The sequence below is a fragment of the Dermacentor albipictus genome, chromosome 9, assembly GCF_038994185.2.
Source record: "Dermacentor albipictus isolate Rhodes 1998 colony chromosome 9, USDA_Dalb.pri_finalv2, whole genome shotgun sequence".
NCBI classification, from domain to species: Eukaryota; Metazoa; Arthropoda; class Arachnida; order Ixodida; family Ixodidae; genus Dermacentor; species Dermacentor albipictus.
Window position 1 is genome coordinate 87,113,392 of NC_091829.1, and position 19,167 is coordinate 87,132,558.

General features: G+C 45.0%; 1 protein-coding gene across 3 annotated transcripts in view; it reads left to right on the forward strand.

Moving 5' to 3' along the window:
* Spt5 (Transcription elongation factor subunit Spt5) overlaps positions 1–19,160 on the forward strand; it is a 61,990-nt gene extending 42,830 nt beyond the window's left edge. For all 3 annotated transcript variants that reach the window (XM_070524959.1, XM_070524957.1, XM_070524958.1), the window contains exons 16-24: positions 15–140; positions 3,847–4,039; positions 5,519–5,624; positions 7,575–7,711; positions 9,710–9,988; positions 11,526–11,669; positions 13,692–13,804; positions 17,455–17,553; positions 18,802–19,160. In XM_070524959.1, coding sequence (XP_070381060.1) covers positions 15–140; positions 3,847–4,039; positions 5,519–5,624; positions 7,575–7,711; positions 9,710–9,988; positions 11,526–11,669; positions 13,692–13,804; positions 17,455–17,553; positions 18,802–18,945 — 1,341 coding nt within the window. In that variant the 3' untranslated portion in view covers positions 18,946–19,160. The remainder of the gene's footprint in view (positions 1–14; positions 141–3,846; positions 4,040–5,518; positions 5,625–7,574; positions 7,712–9,709; positions 9,989–11,525; positions 11,670–13,691; positions 13,805–17,454; positions 17,554–18,801) is intronic.
* The last annotated feature ends 7 nt before the right edge of the window (positions 19,161–19,167 follow it).

Consider the following 19,167-nt stretch of genomic DNA (forward strand, 5'->3'; position numbering starts at 1 on the left):
CGTTTTCTGCTCAGGGCCGGCAGGGAGACGTGAAGCACATTTTCCGCAACTTCGCCTTCCTCCACTCTCGGATGATGCTCGAGAACGGCGGCATCTTCGTCTGCAAGACAAGGCATCTCCTGCTTGCTGGCAGCACCCGGGTGAGTGTTTCTGCTTGGAGTTGGTGTCAACGAATTGCACTGGAGTTAACAGCCTGTGTTGAGAGAAACGAAGGATAAGCAGCTTATAACAAAGTACCCTCCAACACAATATTACCTTCTTCGTATCCAATATTTGTTAGACGCATGCACACTAATATAAGCAAAAAAAGGGGGGGGGGGATGACATCACACCATAGCAAACCAAAGCCACACCCTCTGGGAATGCGAGGGCCTTCCCCTACCCAGGGAACTTCTACCACCTCCCTCACAAACAACATGGGGGACTGTAATATGGTCCCCTGAAGAAAAAGTACAAAAAACAATTATTGCCTGGGCAGAAGAGGTCGCCGCCAACAAGCGGCCATCTACAAAGCTTGCACTCATTGTTTTCACTTATTTTGTTCCATTCCTCCATTAGAATGGTTGAGATCTTTGAATTTGCTATGTGCTGCACAGTCCTTATTGCGTGTGTGACATAGCTATAATGGTAGCACCAGAAAGAAAAGCTTACGATAAGAGTGAGGCATTGTGCTGATTGGCTGTGTCGTGTTGCATGAGCCGTGCTTTTCCAGCTCATCGGTGGCTGCACCGTGGTTCATTCAGATCTGTTCGTAGTAACTGAGTAGGACAGCGAGTCATTATATAACAAGTGGACGGCTCTCTCATGACATCCTTGTAGAACTTTTTGGGTGTTCGCACCCAAACGTTCACTTCATATGGGATCATTATAAGTGGGCTTAACTGTATTGTTTGACTGTACTGACGGTTTAGCGTCACACCCGTGGCACTGTAGTTAGGAAGCTCTAGAGGGTTAGGACAAGGGCTTGCCATGTTGTTCGCAGTTTACGAATGGCGTGGGTGCAACTGGAAGCCATCTAGGTTAAACCTCCCATATAGTTGGCTACAGCTCAGTGGCTTTGTCTCTTCTGGCCAGAGCGGTAACATTTGGGCTCGTTGGTAAAACATATCTAGGTGCAAGGAGTGCAGGCACAGCTAATAGAGAGCGACTCATGCTGCACAGTCTGTGTCCCATTTCATGGGCAGTTTCCATTTCCATGCGGTAGTTGCATTTCAATAAAGAATGATTGCAAAAAAATTCATCGACAATTATGATAATCCCTAATGACGTGAAATGTAAGTGCAACTCTGCGTGTGTTTTGATTTCACGGTGCACTGGCTGGCGCGGTCAGTCTGTGTCATGTGGCACATTGCAAACAGAGTGACGGGTGGCGCCACTGCTTCGCTAATCGAGAGATTGCGAGAGGCAGCGTGTGGGTGACGTGCGGGCGCGATTCTCAGCAGCCACCGCAGACAGACCTCCCAGATGACACATGCCACTCTGGCGCCATCTCTTAGGCATCTTCACTGCTCTACGCTTTTCTTCACGTGCTTTCGCCATACCCTCCTCCTCACATCCTTTATCCCCCCACTGCGCTCTAAGACACTCATGTACCATGCTTGCGTTGCAAATTAAAAAACTCTGTGAATGGTGCCGAATGCTTTCGGATGTACAGTGAAACCTCGTTAAACCATAGTTGGCCGGAGCTCGGAAAAACTACGTACTAAACGGTAGTACTGTTTAACCGAAATAGCATGAGATCACCCACTTACCTGTCGAAAACTGAACTGAGAGAGAGTGCAATGAAAGGGGAAAAAAACATGCGGTATTTATTCACTTCGCGCGACAAAAGTGTTATTTTCGTTTGATGCCGCGGCGGCCTAGCACGACGACAGCGGCCTCAAACTTACTGAAGCTGTGTGCCAGCCGCCTCTTCTCGGCAAACACTCGCATGGCAGATTCTTTGTTGGCGTTACGTATTCTCCGTGCACGCGCACAGTAGTGCTGCAGAAGTCGCGGGGGCGCATTTTCATTGCTGGGTGCCAGAGTTTGAAATACTTTTCATTTGGAATAGAGTTACGTTATCGCGCCCCTGTTCTCGTCGCGACGATTGCATTCATTGGGCTGACGTAATGCGTAGCTTCTGCCACTGTCGGGCCTGAATCGCCCGTGCTGTCGCTTTCCGTGTCGTCCTTATCACTGTCGCTAGGCGACACTTCGGCAACAACAGAGGCAACGATGGCGAAAAGTCGAACCTCGTAGCAGACATGTCTTCGCGGTCGCGGCAGCGCTGCAGAGCAACTTCTTCGCATTCCAAATGCCATACACCGTAGTCAACAGCAGATCCTTGTCGCATGTCAGCGCCGACTTCTTCGTGTCACGTTCGATAGCACGGACGATGTTTAATTTTTCTTCTATGCTGAGCACTCGGCGTCTCTTTTATCCGAGCTTGGGAATAACCCGAGTCCTCGCTTGCACGACACCATAACGCTCTCTTGCACAGCGTCGAAATGATGCAGATGTTGATGTGGCTTCACGCGCAAACGCACAGGGCGCTTGGAGGCCATTGTTCCGATCTCTGAGGCTTGTTGGTCTGCCGGGCTGCCCGATGGAGACGACGCACCGCCTTGTTTGCACGACGAAAAGTTGAAACACTGCGTTTTAACCGATGCGTACGTAATAAGCTGGTACGGTTTATGTGGATACAAAACACATTATGTTCAATAGCTCCTGAGTCGGGGATTTGACTTTACTACTTTTAAAACGAAACTACTGTTTAAGCGGGTATGGTTTAACAAGGTTTTACTGTACGTTGGCGCCAGTGATTGCCCTGGGGGTGCGTGGTGGCATATTCGGGTGCTGGACTGATAGCCAAGGTGTGATTAGATTCGACGACTGCCAATCATGCTTACCTCTATTGTCGCCTTACTGCTGTTTTTTGCTTTATGAGCACAAGCTTGCTCGTCAAAGTCTGATTATTTGTTTATTCTTTCTCTTTCTGCTAGTGTTTCTACTTCTTCAAGGGCGCTGCACCATGACAGTAATGAAACCATGCGATTTCAGGTTGTTCAGGATTTAGCAGATATTTCACCTTCATATACATGGCCCTATCCTCCAGAGACCCATGAAAAGACTAGTGACAGAATGCCTTTTGGGGTCAATTCCTGTTGCAAAGCAGTACCTCGCAAACCTGGAAGTCCCATTGTTTGATCAAATGGCACGAGTGTATGCAAACAGAGTGGCATGTCAATATACGTAGACAGAGTGACCATCTCTCAAGTTTGTTGAGGTAAATATAGTTAAGTTTACTTAAGCACACGAGTAAAAGTAACTGAATCGCTATTGTGGTAATTATTCATCCTCGTGTACAATCACATGTCTTTAGACATGTACTTGACGGGCACTTTTTCTCTTCAGTGAGGATACAGTGGTCTCACACAAAGTTCTCAAAAGCCGATGGCAACAACATAATTAAGCTGTTGATTATGGTGGAATGTGCATCTGCCTCCAAGTTAAACGTCACTTACAGTGCATACATAGACAAGGGACAAAAAAAGAATGACGAAGACAAGCGCTGGATAAGTGGGCTCACACAGCGCTTGTCTTCGTCGTTCTTTTTTGTCCCACGTCTATGTATGTGCTGTAAGTTACGATTGATACTATGGAATACCAACTAGCCCGTACCCAAATCTTGCTCCAGGTTAAAGGCGAAACTTTTTTTTCCTATTAGTGGCTATGGTTCACTTCTGAAAAAGGATAAAAGCCATTGTCTACGGGGATAGACACTGGGTCTCGGGAGGTTATGCCCCATTATTTTAGCATGGCTGTGTACACTTGGCTATACACCGTGCTCTTCCAACCCTGCAGCAGTCGACGGGTCCCACTATGGGCGGCTACACGCCCCTCTCCCCTCGCATCTCAAGTCCCATGCACCCCTCGGGTGGGGGGGGTGGCGGTCGCGGCGGGGGCTTTGGCGGCGGTGGCGGCAGGGGTCGCGGAGGCCGCCGAGACAGCGAGCTCATTGGCCAGACAATCAAGATCACCCAGGGACCCTACAAGGGTGAGTTGGCATGTTTGAGCACAGCACCATATACTGCATATTGCCGTGTAAGTGCTGCATATATATATATATTTTTTTGTAAATTTGGGCCTGAATTTTTTGGTTGTACTCGTACACAAGTAAAAATAAATCAATTTGTAACCACTTAAGAAAGTCAACAGGATTGCCACCATATGCAATGATCCTGGAAAGCCTGTGTTTTAGTTTTGTTTGCTACCCCATTTGTCATTGCTAGCATGCAACCTCTGAGCTGGAGCAGCTGGAGTCAGGTTCACTTCAAGGATCCTGTTACACGATAAAGCCTATTTGTGGGTGCGAATGTTGACGTCAAACAACATGCAACATTGTGCAATGAAAAACTACAGGATTTTTCACGCAAAACAGTAGCAGCAGCGTAAGTTCTTATGCTGTCTATGAACCACAACATATCCTCTTCCAAAAACATCCATTGGCTGTTTCATATTCAGCGTTTATCAAATGACTCGCGATAATTGTATATGGATGATGGCCCACGCCTAGACCAAAAGCTTCGTTAGTTCAACCCGTGATGCATGCAAGTCTCTGGAATGCCAAAATATGTGACATAACTTGTCCCTAGCTTAAGCATGTAAAATAACTTATCCTTTGTATGACCTTGCGTAATCAAAGCAGCATGTCGTCGTCATGCTATGACAGAACTTTTTCTGTTGTAATCTCGTGATAGCATTGGCGATTACACTGGCTAGGCTGACTCTAAGGGTTGGCTGTTGCAGATGCCAAATGTGCGGCTTTGGCTTCATATGAGATTGCACCGTGCGGGCAATTTTCGAATCAGCTTTTTCAAGAAAAAGCTGATCATTGGAATTGGGTAGATACAGTAATCGTTCAATTGTGAGCTATTGTTTTTTGCTAGAAAATCTACCTAGGGCAGGCCAAACATAGGTGCTTTCGGTGGGAGGTGGCATGCATTCAACGAAATTACTGTCCCCTAAGCACCGCCAAGACAGATGTTGCCACTATTGGGGTCGTTATTGGGGTGAAGCATGCGCATGCTGACCACTGAAGTTTGAATTATGTGGCAAATGGTAATTTATGGATTGAAATACCAACAGTTTGGGCGTGTATAAATATGTAGGCAGCAACTGCCACTTAGGGTTGTGAACTAATTAAGCAACAAATTGAATTAACCACAGTTTGCTCGTGCTTTTGCTTGTGAATGTAAAGTCATTGAGCGGAAGGTTTATGTGTTTTGTAGCACTGCGGCGTGTATATATATATATATATATATATATATATATATATATATAAAGAGAGTGCGTGCGTGTACACATGCTATACTGGTTGTCGCCATATGAGGGCCTCTCCTCCACTGGAGGGAGACCTTAAGCCCTGTTGAGGTGTAACTGAGACTGACATTTTAGTAATTTGGGCACTGTTCTAGACTGCAATTTGCAAGGTACTCTGTGGACAGTGCGAAAAGCTGTTGCCTTTGGTCTCCAGGGCACATTGGCATTGTCAAAGATGCCACAGAGACGACAGCCAGGGTGGAGCTCCACACCAAGTGCCAAACCATTTCCGTGGATCGATCTCGTATTGCAGTTGTTGGGTGAGTGTTGAAGGCATCCTTTCACGTTTTTGCATGCACTTGCACACCTCAGTGGTACTTTGATGTTCTGTGAAGTGGCTCTCTGCGTCAAATTTACTGTGTTCAACCCCCACAGTCATGGCGTACGCATTTCCATAGGCAACTTGTTTTTGCCAGTTCTGTTCAGTAGAAGCAAGGAAAAGCAGTGGACATTGAGGTTCGAGTAAATCAAGCCTGCTGCGTACTAAACGTCGCTTGACATCAAAGTGCTGAGTGTTACACTCAGCCACATTACAGAAGGCACAAGTCAAAGCTCGCTAATTTGGATTTCACGGGACCGAAAAGAATGTCTGAATTGACCAAATGTCGAATTATAGGGGTTATCAAGAAAACAGTAAACAAATTCTCACTGCATTGACATGCTTTTATTTGCTCAATGAATCATTAGATCCTGTTTCTATGTTGCACAAAAGCAGTGTGGAAGCTGCAATTCTCATCCTCTCGTGACTGATGAGTGCTCGCATCGGTGAAGGCTTCGCGACATCCTTTGCGATGCGGCCGCAACGTGCGTCTTTGACCAAGACGCACTTATCACTACCGCGGGCACATCCCGATTACTTTTTCACCAATGAGCTGGTCGCTAGCAGGTTGTCTGTCCATTGTGATGTAGCTGGCACTCTTCATATTCGGCAGCTTCCACCTTGTTTGTGACATTGTGCGAGCAGCTATTTCACTTAGTCTGAACGAAACTACTGTTTGCTGCAACCACTGTGGATGAAACCGTGGTCTCTATTGACGCGATCATGGAAGGCGACTACGCAGTTATAAAGACACGTAGCCAACACGGTGTTAAGCACTCCAGTAAATGCAGTAAATGCTATAAAGGCGCAATGCTTTTACGTACATGTTCTTGTACGATTTCCACTGATGACTATGGCAATATGGACTCCACTGCTTCATTTCGGTTGGATGCTAGCACCGCTTTTGCTCTTTTGTGTCGCACATTTGTGGCACTCTGGATTCACTGAGCTCCGAGAATTGTCGGAAGGAACCAGTGTATGGCCAGATATGTCTGAATCAACGACAGTTTTAGTACATTAACCAATGCATACGCCTGCCGTGCCAGAAGATGAGTCTGAATTGTCCGACTTTTCGAATTAATGAGGGTGAAATTAAGGAGGTTTCTCTGTGTTATGTTTTACGGGATGTTGACATGCGGCGTTCCTCAGCAATGGCAAAAGAATTTTTTTTTTCTTCTTTATAATACATGCAGCCAGTGTGTGCTTAAAGAAAGTGATCCAGTTCTTTTGATGCATAAACATGACATGAATGGCTGTTCAGTAAATTTAGATGTAATTAGAATGGAATTATATAGACTTGTTAGAAAATGCAGAAAGGTTTATCTTTTTTACAATGAGATTTGCAGCACCTTAGGACAAAACTATGCAACAGTTTCATCATAATTCGGGGCTGAAGAGGTTAATATGTCGTCATGTAAAGTGATTTCATTATTATAATTATTTCTTCTGATTCAGTGACGCACTACTTCTTTGAAGCATGGTGATTACATGGCTACTTCAGAAAGCAACAAAAAAAATTCTTTTTCAATTTTCAAATTTTTTTTCAAATTCAGATTTTCTTGTCAACTGTCAGTTCTAGTGCTTAGCTTTTGTGCCTCTTGAGTCACACAATGCATTATCCTAATCAACCAAAATCCTTGTTCATTTTCACTTGACATGCCAATAGTGAGTGTTTCAAATGATTTCACGTGTCTGGTCAAAAGTTTATTATCATTACGCAAGTTAACTCGCTGTCGTCATCTGCACTGACGTCGGGGCACCTTTTTCTTCTTCTTTTCGTTTTTTTTTTTTTTTTCTGTCCGACGAGCAGTGGTCTTGGTAGGGCTATTTTGCACGTTGGCTGCTGTGGGTACGATGAACTCTGTTTTTTTTCATTGTTTCTTTTCTACAGGAGTGCGAGCAAAGGCGGTGGTGGAGGAGTTTCGACGTACAACCGGACACCCATGTACGGCAGTGGCAGCCAGACACCCATGTACCAGAGCGGTTCGCGGACACCCATGTATGGCTCGCAGACGCCCCTTTACGAAGGTATGTGCGCAGCTTTTACTATGAATGTCATTTGAGAAGACAAACCGGGGGAAAAGTGCAAACTTGAAAGGGAAAGCATCATGACGCCACAATACACTGCGTCGCTCCGTTCCTGCAATTGATGCAGCAGCTGCACGCTAATGTAACGAGAAGAAATGTATGCAGCCCTTCTTTGCTTTTTTATGTGCAGCATCATCATGCCTAGCCTTATTGTCACTTGACGTCAGCTAATTATGCTGTGTGTCATGATGCCTCGATAATGCCTATGGTGCCAGGTTTCAAGATCAACTTTAGTATGAAACGAAAATATCTTAAAACGGTTATGCTTTTACACCTTCATACTTGTCAACTGCCATATTTTTACTTGCAAGAAGAGAGTTGTAGAGCTACTATAACATTGAAAACATGGGTTGGCATTCCTTTAAGAGATGTGAGAGGGCAGTAGGGACAAAAGAAGAAATGGGGATAACTGATATTGAAGTGGAGAATAGTAGAAAAAAGAAAGACAGAGTGAGGCAGGCGATGCGACGCGTGGCGCAGACGACGGATAGTCTGTCAGAAGTAACAAAAGAAGGGGTACTGAGGGAAAGGAAACACAGTCGAGGACAGCTGAGGGTTAGGGTAAGTTGTGACAAAGAATAAATTTGCAGTTATAGAATCAGTCGAAACTAAGTTGTGCGGTTTTACATGCCGGAAAAAGCACGATCTAATTATGAGGCGTGCCGTAGTGGGGGACTATGGATTTATGTTGACCACCTGACGCTCTTTAATGTTCACCTAAATCTAAGCACACAGGTATGTTTGCATTCCGTACCCATTGGCGGGCGTCAGCTGCGGCAAAGATTTGAACCCGCAACCTCGTGCTGAGGAGTGCAAAGCCATGGTCACTGAGTAGGGGGATATGTGTAGGATGTAGTGGGGCTGATGGAAAATATCGGTAATTGGGGAGATCGTCTTTAGCCTGCAATATACATAAAATAGGCTGAGGATGATAGCGGGGATGATGTAGTACCACGGTGACTTTTCACGTTGTGTAGGCGTCAATGATATTTAGTAATGGCAAAGGCATGGTGCATTGGTATTGCTCGTACCGACTACGTCGCATTGTAAACATTCCGTGGATAACCTTTTCTCTTTCCGGTCTCACTCCAAAAAACAATTTGGAGAAAATGTGCAATGTTGTACAAAATCAGCCCAAGCAAGCATGCCGCCTCATCATCCGCAGAGCGCTAGAAATTTTGGCACAAGGAAAGTCTTTGTTCATTTTTACTTGCCATGCTGGTGGCGAGTGTTTCAAATGATTGCCATGTGTCTAGTCAAAAGTTTATCATCGTTATGCAAGCTCACTCGCCGTCGTCATCTGCTTTGACGTTGGGGCACCTTCTTCTTATCGTTCTTTTTTCTGTCTGATTTTTCTTATTCTTATTTTTCTTTCTTATTTCTGTCGATTTTTCTTTTTCTTATTTTCTGCGTGATTTATTTTCTTATTTGTTTCTCGCACATGCCTAGTCTAAGAGGGTCTCGGGCATAGCCGAAGTTTCTTTTGTTGAATCTGATGCTTTACCATCGAGCTACCGTAGCGGCCAAGGAAAGCGGATGGAAGGACGGTCACTGCAGTAGCTTAGTGGTTGAGTAACACGCGTAATATGGAAACGATGTTGGGTTCGCTTCTACCCTCAGCAGATTTCCTTTTCATCAATATTAATTTCCCATTTCCCTATTATATTTCGATTTCAATAAAGAAAGAATACTGTAGATTCCCCCTTTGCTTTCCTTGGCTTCATTGTGTGTTGGCTTCAATTGGTTGTTTATTGCCTGTGATTCTGAGGCTTTCATCATCTTGACTTGTGCAATTGTAAGGCGTGATAAGTGAATCAGATGCGGCTCTTGCATTGGCACTATGCGCCCGACAAGTAACACCTGTGCCCCTCCCGCACTGCTGTTTGTTGGACTGGTTGTGACCACATCGTCTGTTTGCGCGCATTTTTGTGCATGCAGCGGGCAGCCGGACCCCGCACTTCGGCGGCGGACAAACTCCCCTGCACGACGGCAGCCGGACGCCCGTGCACGGAGCCTGGGATCCGACGGCGTCCAACACGCCAGCGCGGACGGAGCTTGACGACTACACGTTGGACGAGGGGTCGCCGTCCCCTTCTTACCAGCCGGCAACGCCCGGGTACCAGGCACCCGAGACCCCCCAGGGCCCGTATACGCCCCAGACACCCGGCATGTATGGGTCCGACCACAGCTACTCACCCTCGCCTACAGCCTACCAATGTGAGTATACCGCAGCCTGTAGAATTTCCCGCTAAAATTACTAGAGAAGACTGATTTTGCGATAGCTACCATGACAATGATGGTCTATGCACGGATTTGTCTGATCTTAGTGCTTGTGGCTTTGTTTGCTGCGCTTTATCTGCCTTTATTGCTTACGTTTCTAAGCAATCATATTTTTCTTTCTTTACGCAGAAGGCAATAAGATGAAAGCACACACATAATCACTGAAAACTGTGGCATTTATGACTTAACATTTAGTCAAAATGATCATTTTGCAAAGTCGCAAGAGTCGTCTGACGCTACAAGGACAACCTTTAGGCAGAATCATGTACGCCTACCACCCATCATTCCCGTGCTGGCTGAACTGCCCTACTCTCAGCTCCTGTCAGACAGTAATTCCAAAGTTCCCTCTATAGTGGTTTTTATGCTCTGTGTTACAACACAAGGGGCCTATGACGGGCCCTTTTATAGGTTTCTTTGCTTGTCCTCAGCAGCTTATTTCAGTTTAAACATTTACTCAAAATGTTTATTTATCAGAACCAAAACCAAAATCTGACCAAGCCACACCTTCCGAAATTGCGTGTGGCTGTCTACTACGACCAATCCCAAAGGCGATGAGAAGGTGTTGGGAGTCATGTCCAAATTGGGGAGTGCAGCATCCCAAGGGAGCTCTTATGGAGCCAGCTTATCCCTGCTGCACGAAGTAGTGTTCAGTTGTGCAGAAGTAGTCACAGCACAAGCATGCAGGCGCGCATCTTAGGAAAAAGCTTTAGCTCAGGGTCAACTTCAATTTCCCTATTCAAGTAAATGTGAAATGCGGAGGTGTTCTTATTGAAGAACCACTGAATTGATTCGAATGAAATTTGTTGCATTTATTCCCATAAAGCTCAAGGACCATTCCACATCAGAGAAAACTAAAACTTCTGGCCCTGGACAGTGCATTAGTCCAAGAAAAAGAAAGGAAATGAAAATTGAGCAATAATTTATTTTGGCAATTAATTAGTAATTGGCTTGATGAACAATCCACTACTAAAAGCTTGCTCCAGCATATGGAAAACACTATTATGGGCTTTTATTATGCTATTATTATTATGGGCTCACAGCACCTAAAAAGAAATTTTGAGGTATCAGATTTAGCATACAGAAAAGGACATGTGCTTTGTGAGATCAATGCTCAATTCTACGGACTGCCTGCTACATCTGACTACTACTTTGATTTAGGGCTCATAGTTCTTGCAAAAATTGCTGAAAATCTTGAGGTTATCTAAGAAATTGAAGTGCAATGTTTATGAAGTGCAATCCACAATTCTGCACTTAAAACAGATACTGCAGTTCTCTGAACTGTCTCAATTGTGTAGGCATGCTTGCTTATGAATATTATGCGACGCAGACACCAAAAGAGGATGTCTACAGCTCTGTAGCACACATTTGTTTGTTTGTTTGTTTGTTTTTTAGATCACGCTCCTGTGTCTGTATCTTGCCTGCACTACTGCGTTCGGAAGCGTACATACCGCGCCGTTTCTGCCACATCTTTCAGCATCTCCGAGCCCCACCGGTTACGTCACTACGCCTAGTCCAGTCACATTCCAGGCGGGCACGCCTTCCCCATCCACGTACGGTGGCTACAGCCCCACGACACCGGGTGCACCGTCGCCGTTTAACCCCCAGACACCGGGTGCTGGTAAGTGAGCCAGTTGTTGCTGGACAAGAGTTTTTTAGCACACCTTCAAGGACAAAGGGAAAGGAGCTTAGAGCAGACCCAAAGTCTAAAGTTAGCCGGATGTCACTGTATGTAACAAAACATATCATGGTTACTCGTGGAAAACCTGCATCCCCCCGCTTCCAAGTTCTCTCTCTCACTCTCTCTCTCTGTCACATACACACACACATACACATTAAAGGGTTTCACTTTAAAAAAATGAAGTCTAGATCCAGTGGCATTCCAGCAGGCCAAGGAAGCTGCCAGGGGGCAAGCACTCTTGGCTGTAACCTTGGCAGATGCCCCAGCCCACTAACTCGCCGGATGCAAATCGTTCTGATTCAAAATAAAGTTTTCTCACTCGCTCACTCCAATGCGCATGTTGTAAAGACGTCGGCGGAGGGATGTCACAGAAATGAAGGTGATGTTTGATGTTTATTGAAGGAGGAATGGTGTAAAAAGAGGTGTACAGCCAATACAAGTACAACGCGAAAGACAGTGGTGTGGTCGACTATTATGCGGTCATTTCATTCTGGCATCTTAGGTCTAACGTTAAACCGACGCGCATGCCTGCGTGCTTTTGCACCCAGCTGTTCTTGCATGCACGTGCTTTATTCGGCAAGCCACAGTCAGCAGACGTCTGGGAGGGCTCGCAAAGATAGCTTTGCTCTAAATTTGGATTGTGAATGCTAAGGGTTCGACATTAGTTGATACCGTTGCTAAATGTTTCTGGAACATTTCTGACGTTGCTTGAAGATCTAACGACATGGATGGCACTGAAGATGACCATCACCGGGAGCTAAGCTTCAGCACGATGGCAGCGACATCGAAGAGAGATACATGGTGCTTGATCAGTGATTCGGAATCTTAAATAAATCTTAAATAAATAAAAAAATTTTGGTGGCCATGCTTTAATTTCGCTGAGTAAGCTACTACTTAAACTAAACCGAAACTACAAGAAAATACAGCAAAGTGGATATTATCTTGCTGGACAGTTCGAAGTATGTATTCTGGTTTAGCTAAAACTTACGTTCTGAGAGCAACTTGTAACGGCATATTCTGGACGCACTTGCGCGTTTTGGCCACTGACTCAACTTGGCTGGCACACAACTGGAAAATTAACTGCATTTTAACGACTACGTAGCTGGCAACTCTACACCAGCTGCTAATCTGAATACATTTGGTCATTTTAGTAATAGGTCTGTTCATTTATGGTTAAACTCAGTGCCATGAGGTGGCGCTACCAATGTGGCTAGTCACATTTGGTATCTTTTGTAGCCTGGTATTTCCTAAATGGTAATACGTGTACAGACACACTAAAACGGTCTGTACTCCGTTTCATACTTAGCAGGCAAATGGCAAAGAAGTTACGCGAGTGTAGTGTAGTCATAGACGTCTCACTCTGCGTGTTTTGCAGTGCTGTTGTTTTTTTATCTGTGGCGCTTTCTGCGAAATAATTGCTTCGCATATTACAACTTTTGGTCATGACTAATAGGGTACATTGTAATGTCAAATCTGGCATTATTTGTATGCTATTGTGGTTCACTTATGTGACACCATGGTTTGGTCACGAGCACAGGAATTTCGCCATGGCTACTGGTCGCACAAATGTGTCAGTCCAGTCATCCGGCATTAAATAGTTTCAAATCTCTGATGCCTTTCGCATAAGAATTATGTCACGTTTGGCTGAACAAAAATATGAGACTTAACGTTACATATAACTATATGACACATTCCTGCAGCTTTCATTAGTGGCACACCACCGTTTTTTTTACCTCAAATGTGAGCCGTGGGGGAGAAGTCTGTTTAGTCTTTGTAGAATCACCTGCTATGTATGAAATATTATGTATAATGAGTTTCGTGACTTCATGGTTCTGGTTTACACCACAGCTAGGCTTCTGCTCTGATCTCTCGTCCACTGACGAGGCCGCTACAGTGTCGTCCTTCGCAGCGATGCACAGTTGCCCTTGAGTTGTGTCTGAGCGATGCCACAAACATCTGCAGGCATAGAGCAGCTCTCCGTGGAGTGGCAGTCCGTGGACCTGGAGGTGCGCATCAAGGACACACACGAGGGCGAGGGGCTCATCGGCCAGACGGGCGTCATCCGGGGGATCTCGGTACGTTGTCTGTCGCTCTCTTCCTGCTGCATTCACTGCCGCTTTGAAAGCTGGGAGAGAGGAAGCTTTAGGTTAGGGCAACTCCAACTTCCTCCTTCAAGTAATTGTGAAACGCAGAAGCGCTCTCTTCAGACAACTGCTGGACTGGTTTCAGTCAAACTTAAAAGACAAAGCTGAATTCTACTAACTGTAGGAAACAGAATTTTTATGTAGGACCTCTTGCCTTTTACAAAAATTTACCAAGGTCAGCAAGTTTTTGAAAAGGCAGTAGTGGCGCCTGCGTACTTCCAAGTAGTTGGGGGGATCGCCGAGAGATGGCCGAAGTATTGCGTAGGTGATTGGAGTCTGTAGTTGCAGGACTCGAGCGCGAGGTGGCAGCACTCTGACTGGTGGAGCACAGTGTGATGTGCAGTGCAGATGGAGAGAGTTTCATAACAAAGTGTGGAAAAGGGAGTGTAGTCGTGTCATCAGTCTTGACAAATGGAAGCACGAAGTCTACAAATCTGCTACTCTGCACCAAAAACAGATTCCTATCACAGTTCTAACTGCATAAGTTAGAGCATCTGAAATGGACAAACTAGATGTATGAGTTTGCAGTTTATCTTAAATTGTTACAAACAGGTGTGTGTAAATACTGAATAGTAGATTTCAAATCTAATATTGAATATTCAGAAATTTAGCACCAACTGTTATGCTTACAATATTTGTGCAAGAAATGGTGCTGCACAATCTTGGGAAGCTACTCACATTGCGTAACAAGAATCTCGGTAGTTGTCAGTAAGTTTGGTGCCTAGGAATGGACATGCACAGTATGTTCTACTCTTATTAAAGGGAACACCAAATTAGTATCCCAGCGCTGCTAGTAACTCAGTTTGTATACAAAGGTCTGGAAAATATGTTTTACTGATAGAATGTCGGTCGAATAGAGACTGGTGCTCTTTTTCCCCTCTGATGCAGAAGAGATAGCGAAGTTGTCCTACATACCGGTGAAGTTTTCAGTTCAATAGTGGGCCATATACTGTGCTTAACGGCAATCTTTTGTCACTTAGAAAGCTTTGCTTTTCGTTTTCTTCCTGAATTTGTGAACATTGGGATGATACAGTTGACTTCTGATAATTTGACCCTGGCAGGACCAACAAAATTGATTGAATAATCTGGCAGGCCGAATTAAACAAGGTGCATAAATATTGTCTATCCCTCCAGAAGGCAATTAGCATTGTTGAGGATCATGTAACAAAAGCTGGCATGAATTGCACCACGGAGAAGTCCGAACTAATTCGAGTAAGAGCGCCTTATACACGAAAGGACGATAGACTTCCGATAAAGCTTGCTCTGGGAGGTCACACAATACAGGAGGTATCTAAAGCTCGGATACTCGGACTATGGATACAGGAAAATGGGAGCAGTAGGGCACACGATCGCAAATCTCCGGAAAACGGTTAACAGCGTGTCTAGGATGATAAACAGAGTAGCAAGAAACAGAAAAGGCTTCAAGGAGGAAGAGAAGATAAGGCTCGTACAGGCATTTATCATAAGCCGTGTAACCTTTGGTCTTCCTTTCCAAAAAGTATCAAACTCAGAGGAAACTAAAATAAACGCCCTTATATGCACAGCTGATAAGGCAGCGCTTGGTCTACCGATTTGCACTAGCACGTCCCTTTTTAATGCAGTGGGTATTAGCAACACATTTGAAGAACTCGTGGCTGCAACACTGATTGCACAACGAGAAAGGCTCAATTCCACGGAGCAAGGTTGAACACTTCTCCGTCGATTAGGGTATCCACTCAGACCGGCACATTGTAACGACCAAGCAGAACTCCTCCCACTGAACATACGAGCTCAGATCTCTGTGTCCCCAATCCCTAAAAACATGAGCAAGAAATACTACAGACAACGGCGCCTTGCATGGGCCAGGACACTCGGACGCAGGTTCGGTAGAAATCCAGAGGTTTATTACACGGATGCGTGCAAACAGGATAGCAAAACTTTCACTGTGGTAGCCACAAATGCACAAACTACTATTTCCGCAACAGTCAGAACAGGGTCGGTGGCAACAGCAGAGGCTACTGCGGTGGCTCTGGCTATACGTGACGCTGAAAATAAAGCACGTTCTGTGTTAATACTAACCGACTCGCAGTCGGCATGTCACCTTTTCATGGCAGGCACCCTGCCCAAACTCACCATCAAAATCCTAGGAAGAAATCTCACGGAACATCACGCTATTACGTGGTGTCCGGCGCACGCCGGAGTGAGGGGTAACGAGAGGGCGGACCGCCTCGCTCGAGAATATAGCATCCGAGCGACGGAACGCACTCTCGTAGAATCTCCGATCACAGCAAAAGATATCTTGGAGGCACAGAGACGAGTAAGGCAACGGTATAGCTTTCCAGACACATCCTTGGACTCAGCGCAAATGCGGGACTGGCGCTGACTACAAACCCGTACATACCCACACCTACTCCTACTACACCACATACACCCTACCTGGTATCCCAACTCTTGCCCTTGGTGCGGAGGGCGGCCATCTCTTGACCATATCACATGGTCGTGCCAGAGTCGGCCACAAGAAATCCAATCACCCCTTATGGGGCAAAACTCCAACAGTAGGCAGTGGGAGGTGTGGCTAGCCAGCACGGTGCGGGAGGACCAATTGGCCCTTCTCGACCAAGCCCGGCGTGCCGCGATCGCCAGTGGGGCCCTGGACTGAGGGACCTGAATGTGATTTTTTCTTTTTAATAAAAGTTTTATACTACTACCACCCATTCATTTGGCAATATTTGCCAGAGTTTAACACACCCCCTAAATCAAACGTGCGCCAATGTTATATGTGTTCAAAGTATAAAACTAGCGTAGAAATTATACTAAAGCTCCTAAGCAAAGTAGGAATTTTGTGTCACAATCGCGACCACTTTCCTAAAGTTAGTTTCACCACTTGGACATTTAAAGCCAGTTTCGTCGCAATACGTCCGCGTCGTGCGGTAAAGCATACGAACGCCACTAAGGTAGTTTAGGTTTTGCATCCGCCTGCACTGCGCAGGCTATTTTCGGCCCAGTTTCCCAGCAAATAAGAAGAAGAAAGAAAAAAGTGCGCTTTAGAATGGGCTGTATTGCGTAATCAGCGATTGTGAGCTACAGTTACTGCTTGAAAATTTTCCTAGAGCTGTCAGACTGAAAATAGGCGTTTTTGACGGGAGATGATGTGGGTTCAATGCATACCCATACCCAAAGTGCTGCCAAGATGAACGCTGTCGCCATTGCAGTAACCACTGCGGTTACCACTGTGTTCGGGCCACGTGTGTGATGAGCGGCCAAATTCGAATGATTCAGCGAAGGCCAATTTTAGGATTGAAATAACGATAGCCTGGGCCCGTAAAAATAGGTATGAGTGCTGGCCAGTAACTTTGGTCAGGATCGAATTAACGGAAGTCTACTGTATTAGGAAAATTGTTTTATATATTAATGGTGAAAACAGCTTTTCATTATTCGAAAAATTCAAGACATATTCGATATTCGAATTTGATAGTACTTGATTCACATTCCACTTGGTCTCGGAAATAACTCTCTGCACAACCGTAATTTTTACACAGCAAATTCTTTTTGTTGGTGCTTTGCCGAGCGAAATTTCACATCTTTCTTTCTTTTTTCTGTAGGGCGGCATGTGTTCAGTTTTCCTGCTCAAAGAGGACAGAGTCGTCAGCATTCCGAGCGAACATCTCGAGCCCGTGCCACCATCTCTGCGCGGAGACAAGGTGAGACAAGTAGCTTGCCGATATTCGGACCTGTTTGTGCTCGGTGTTAAAGATAAATCCTTCGAGGAGTAACAACACATATTTTCCAAGTTGTAAAGATCATAGAGCTTCGTACAGTAATTACTAGAGAGATCTGTGCCGCTAGTGTCTATGGGAGCTGCAAGTCATTCAGCTAGCATGGGAATGATGGGTAGTACATGGATTTGCCTAAACTTTGTCCTGCCTTCTAATGGCTTCACGACTTTGTAAACTCGTCATTTTCAGCAAGGCACTTTGGAATAAATAATTGAATAAACATTATTGCAATTGTCCGATGGCCCGATTCGCACACAAGACCTCTAGCACAGAAGCCTGACGTTGAAACCACTACGACGGAGACTCATGCATCGACAGGCAGCATAAAACGTCCTTACGAATCGAAACAGTGGCGCGTTTCGATCTGGCCACCTCGACAGGCTTAGTGGCTGTAGTTAGTAGCAGTTGTGTGTGTTGTTTGCAGAGTCTTCTGCACTTAAAGAAGTATAGATTGCTCTAAAATTTAGGACAGTGAAAACAGATAAAGTGTAATAAACAAAGCCCCAGACATGTATGACTCACTCAAGCATGAAAATCAGACAAAATCATTTACTACCTTTCATTCCCATGGTGGCTGAATAATTGTAGCGCCAGATTTCTCTCTAGTAGTTATTGTAGGAAACTCTATGATAAAAACTCTGTCACGGGCTTCTTCCGTACCTGCTGACTTTCTAAAACATTTAGTAGAGTTTACGAACTTTGGCTCATTCTGCAATTTTACGAATGTTGCGTCGCATTACTTTGGAAAATGAATTTGGTTCTCGAAAAACTTCTAAATGTGGTGGGGTGAGGCCAGATTGCTAAATTGACATGAAAAAGGAAATTGTGTTGTTACCTGCATTGCCGTCTTGTGGTAACTCAAGTTGTATGCCAAAGGCATACTTGCTTAGACAGAGCTTATTAAGGGAACTTCCTACTACCGTACACGCGCTGGGGTTTCAACGTGAAATTCAAAAAATGGAAGCTCCACCTTAATTTTGTCTTCTATGACCTCTTGCTGCGAAATTAACGAAAATAAACGAAATGAGAGTTTTGAAAGAATACTCAATCTGTCTAGACTGACTTAGTGTTTTTTCTTTATTAATGCTTGTAATGTTTTTTTTTTTAATTCCCTATCTGTACTTCGGCACCCTTGAATGCAGTCTCGGAAACTTTGCATCTTCTCCGTCCCAGGTGAAAGTGCTGATGGGAGAGGACCGCGAGGAGACCGGGGAGTTGCTCAGCATCGACATGCGAGAAGGCGTGGTTAAAATATTCAGCAGTGGCAAAATAACTATGCAGCCGTTGCGGCATTTCTGCAAGATCCACGAAAGCTAAAGGCAGCTTGCCTCATCAACCCGCCATACTTTTGTTCAATATGTTCCCCACATCTTATTTTTTTTTTCTTTACCTTGCAGGTTCGTGCAGATTCTTCTCACCTCTCAAGTATTTTTTTTTGTTCTTTTTTTTTCATTGCATTGGAAAGTTGTGACAACAATCGGAGATCCGTTTCTTGCCACTGTGAAGTGAATAAAACATGTTTTCTCTAGTTAGTTGTGG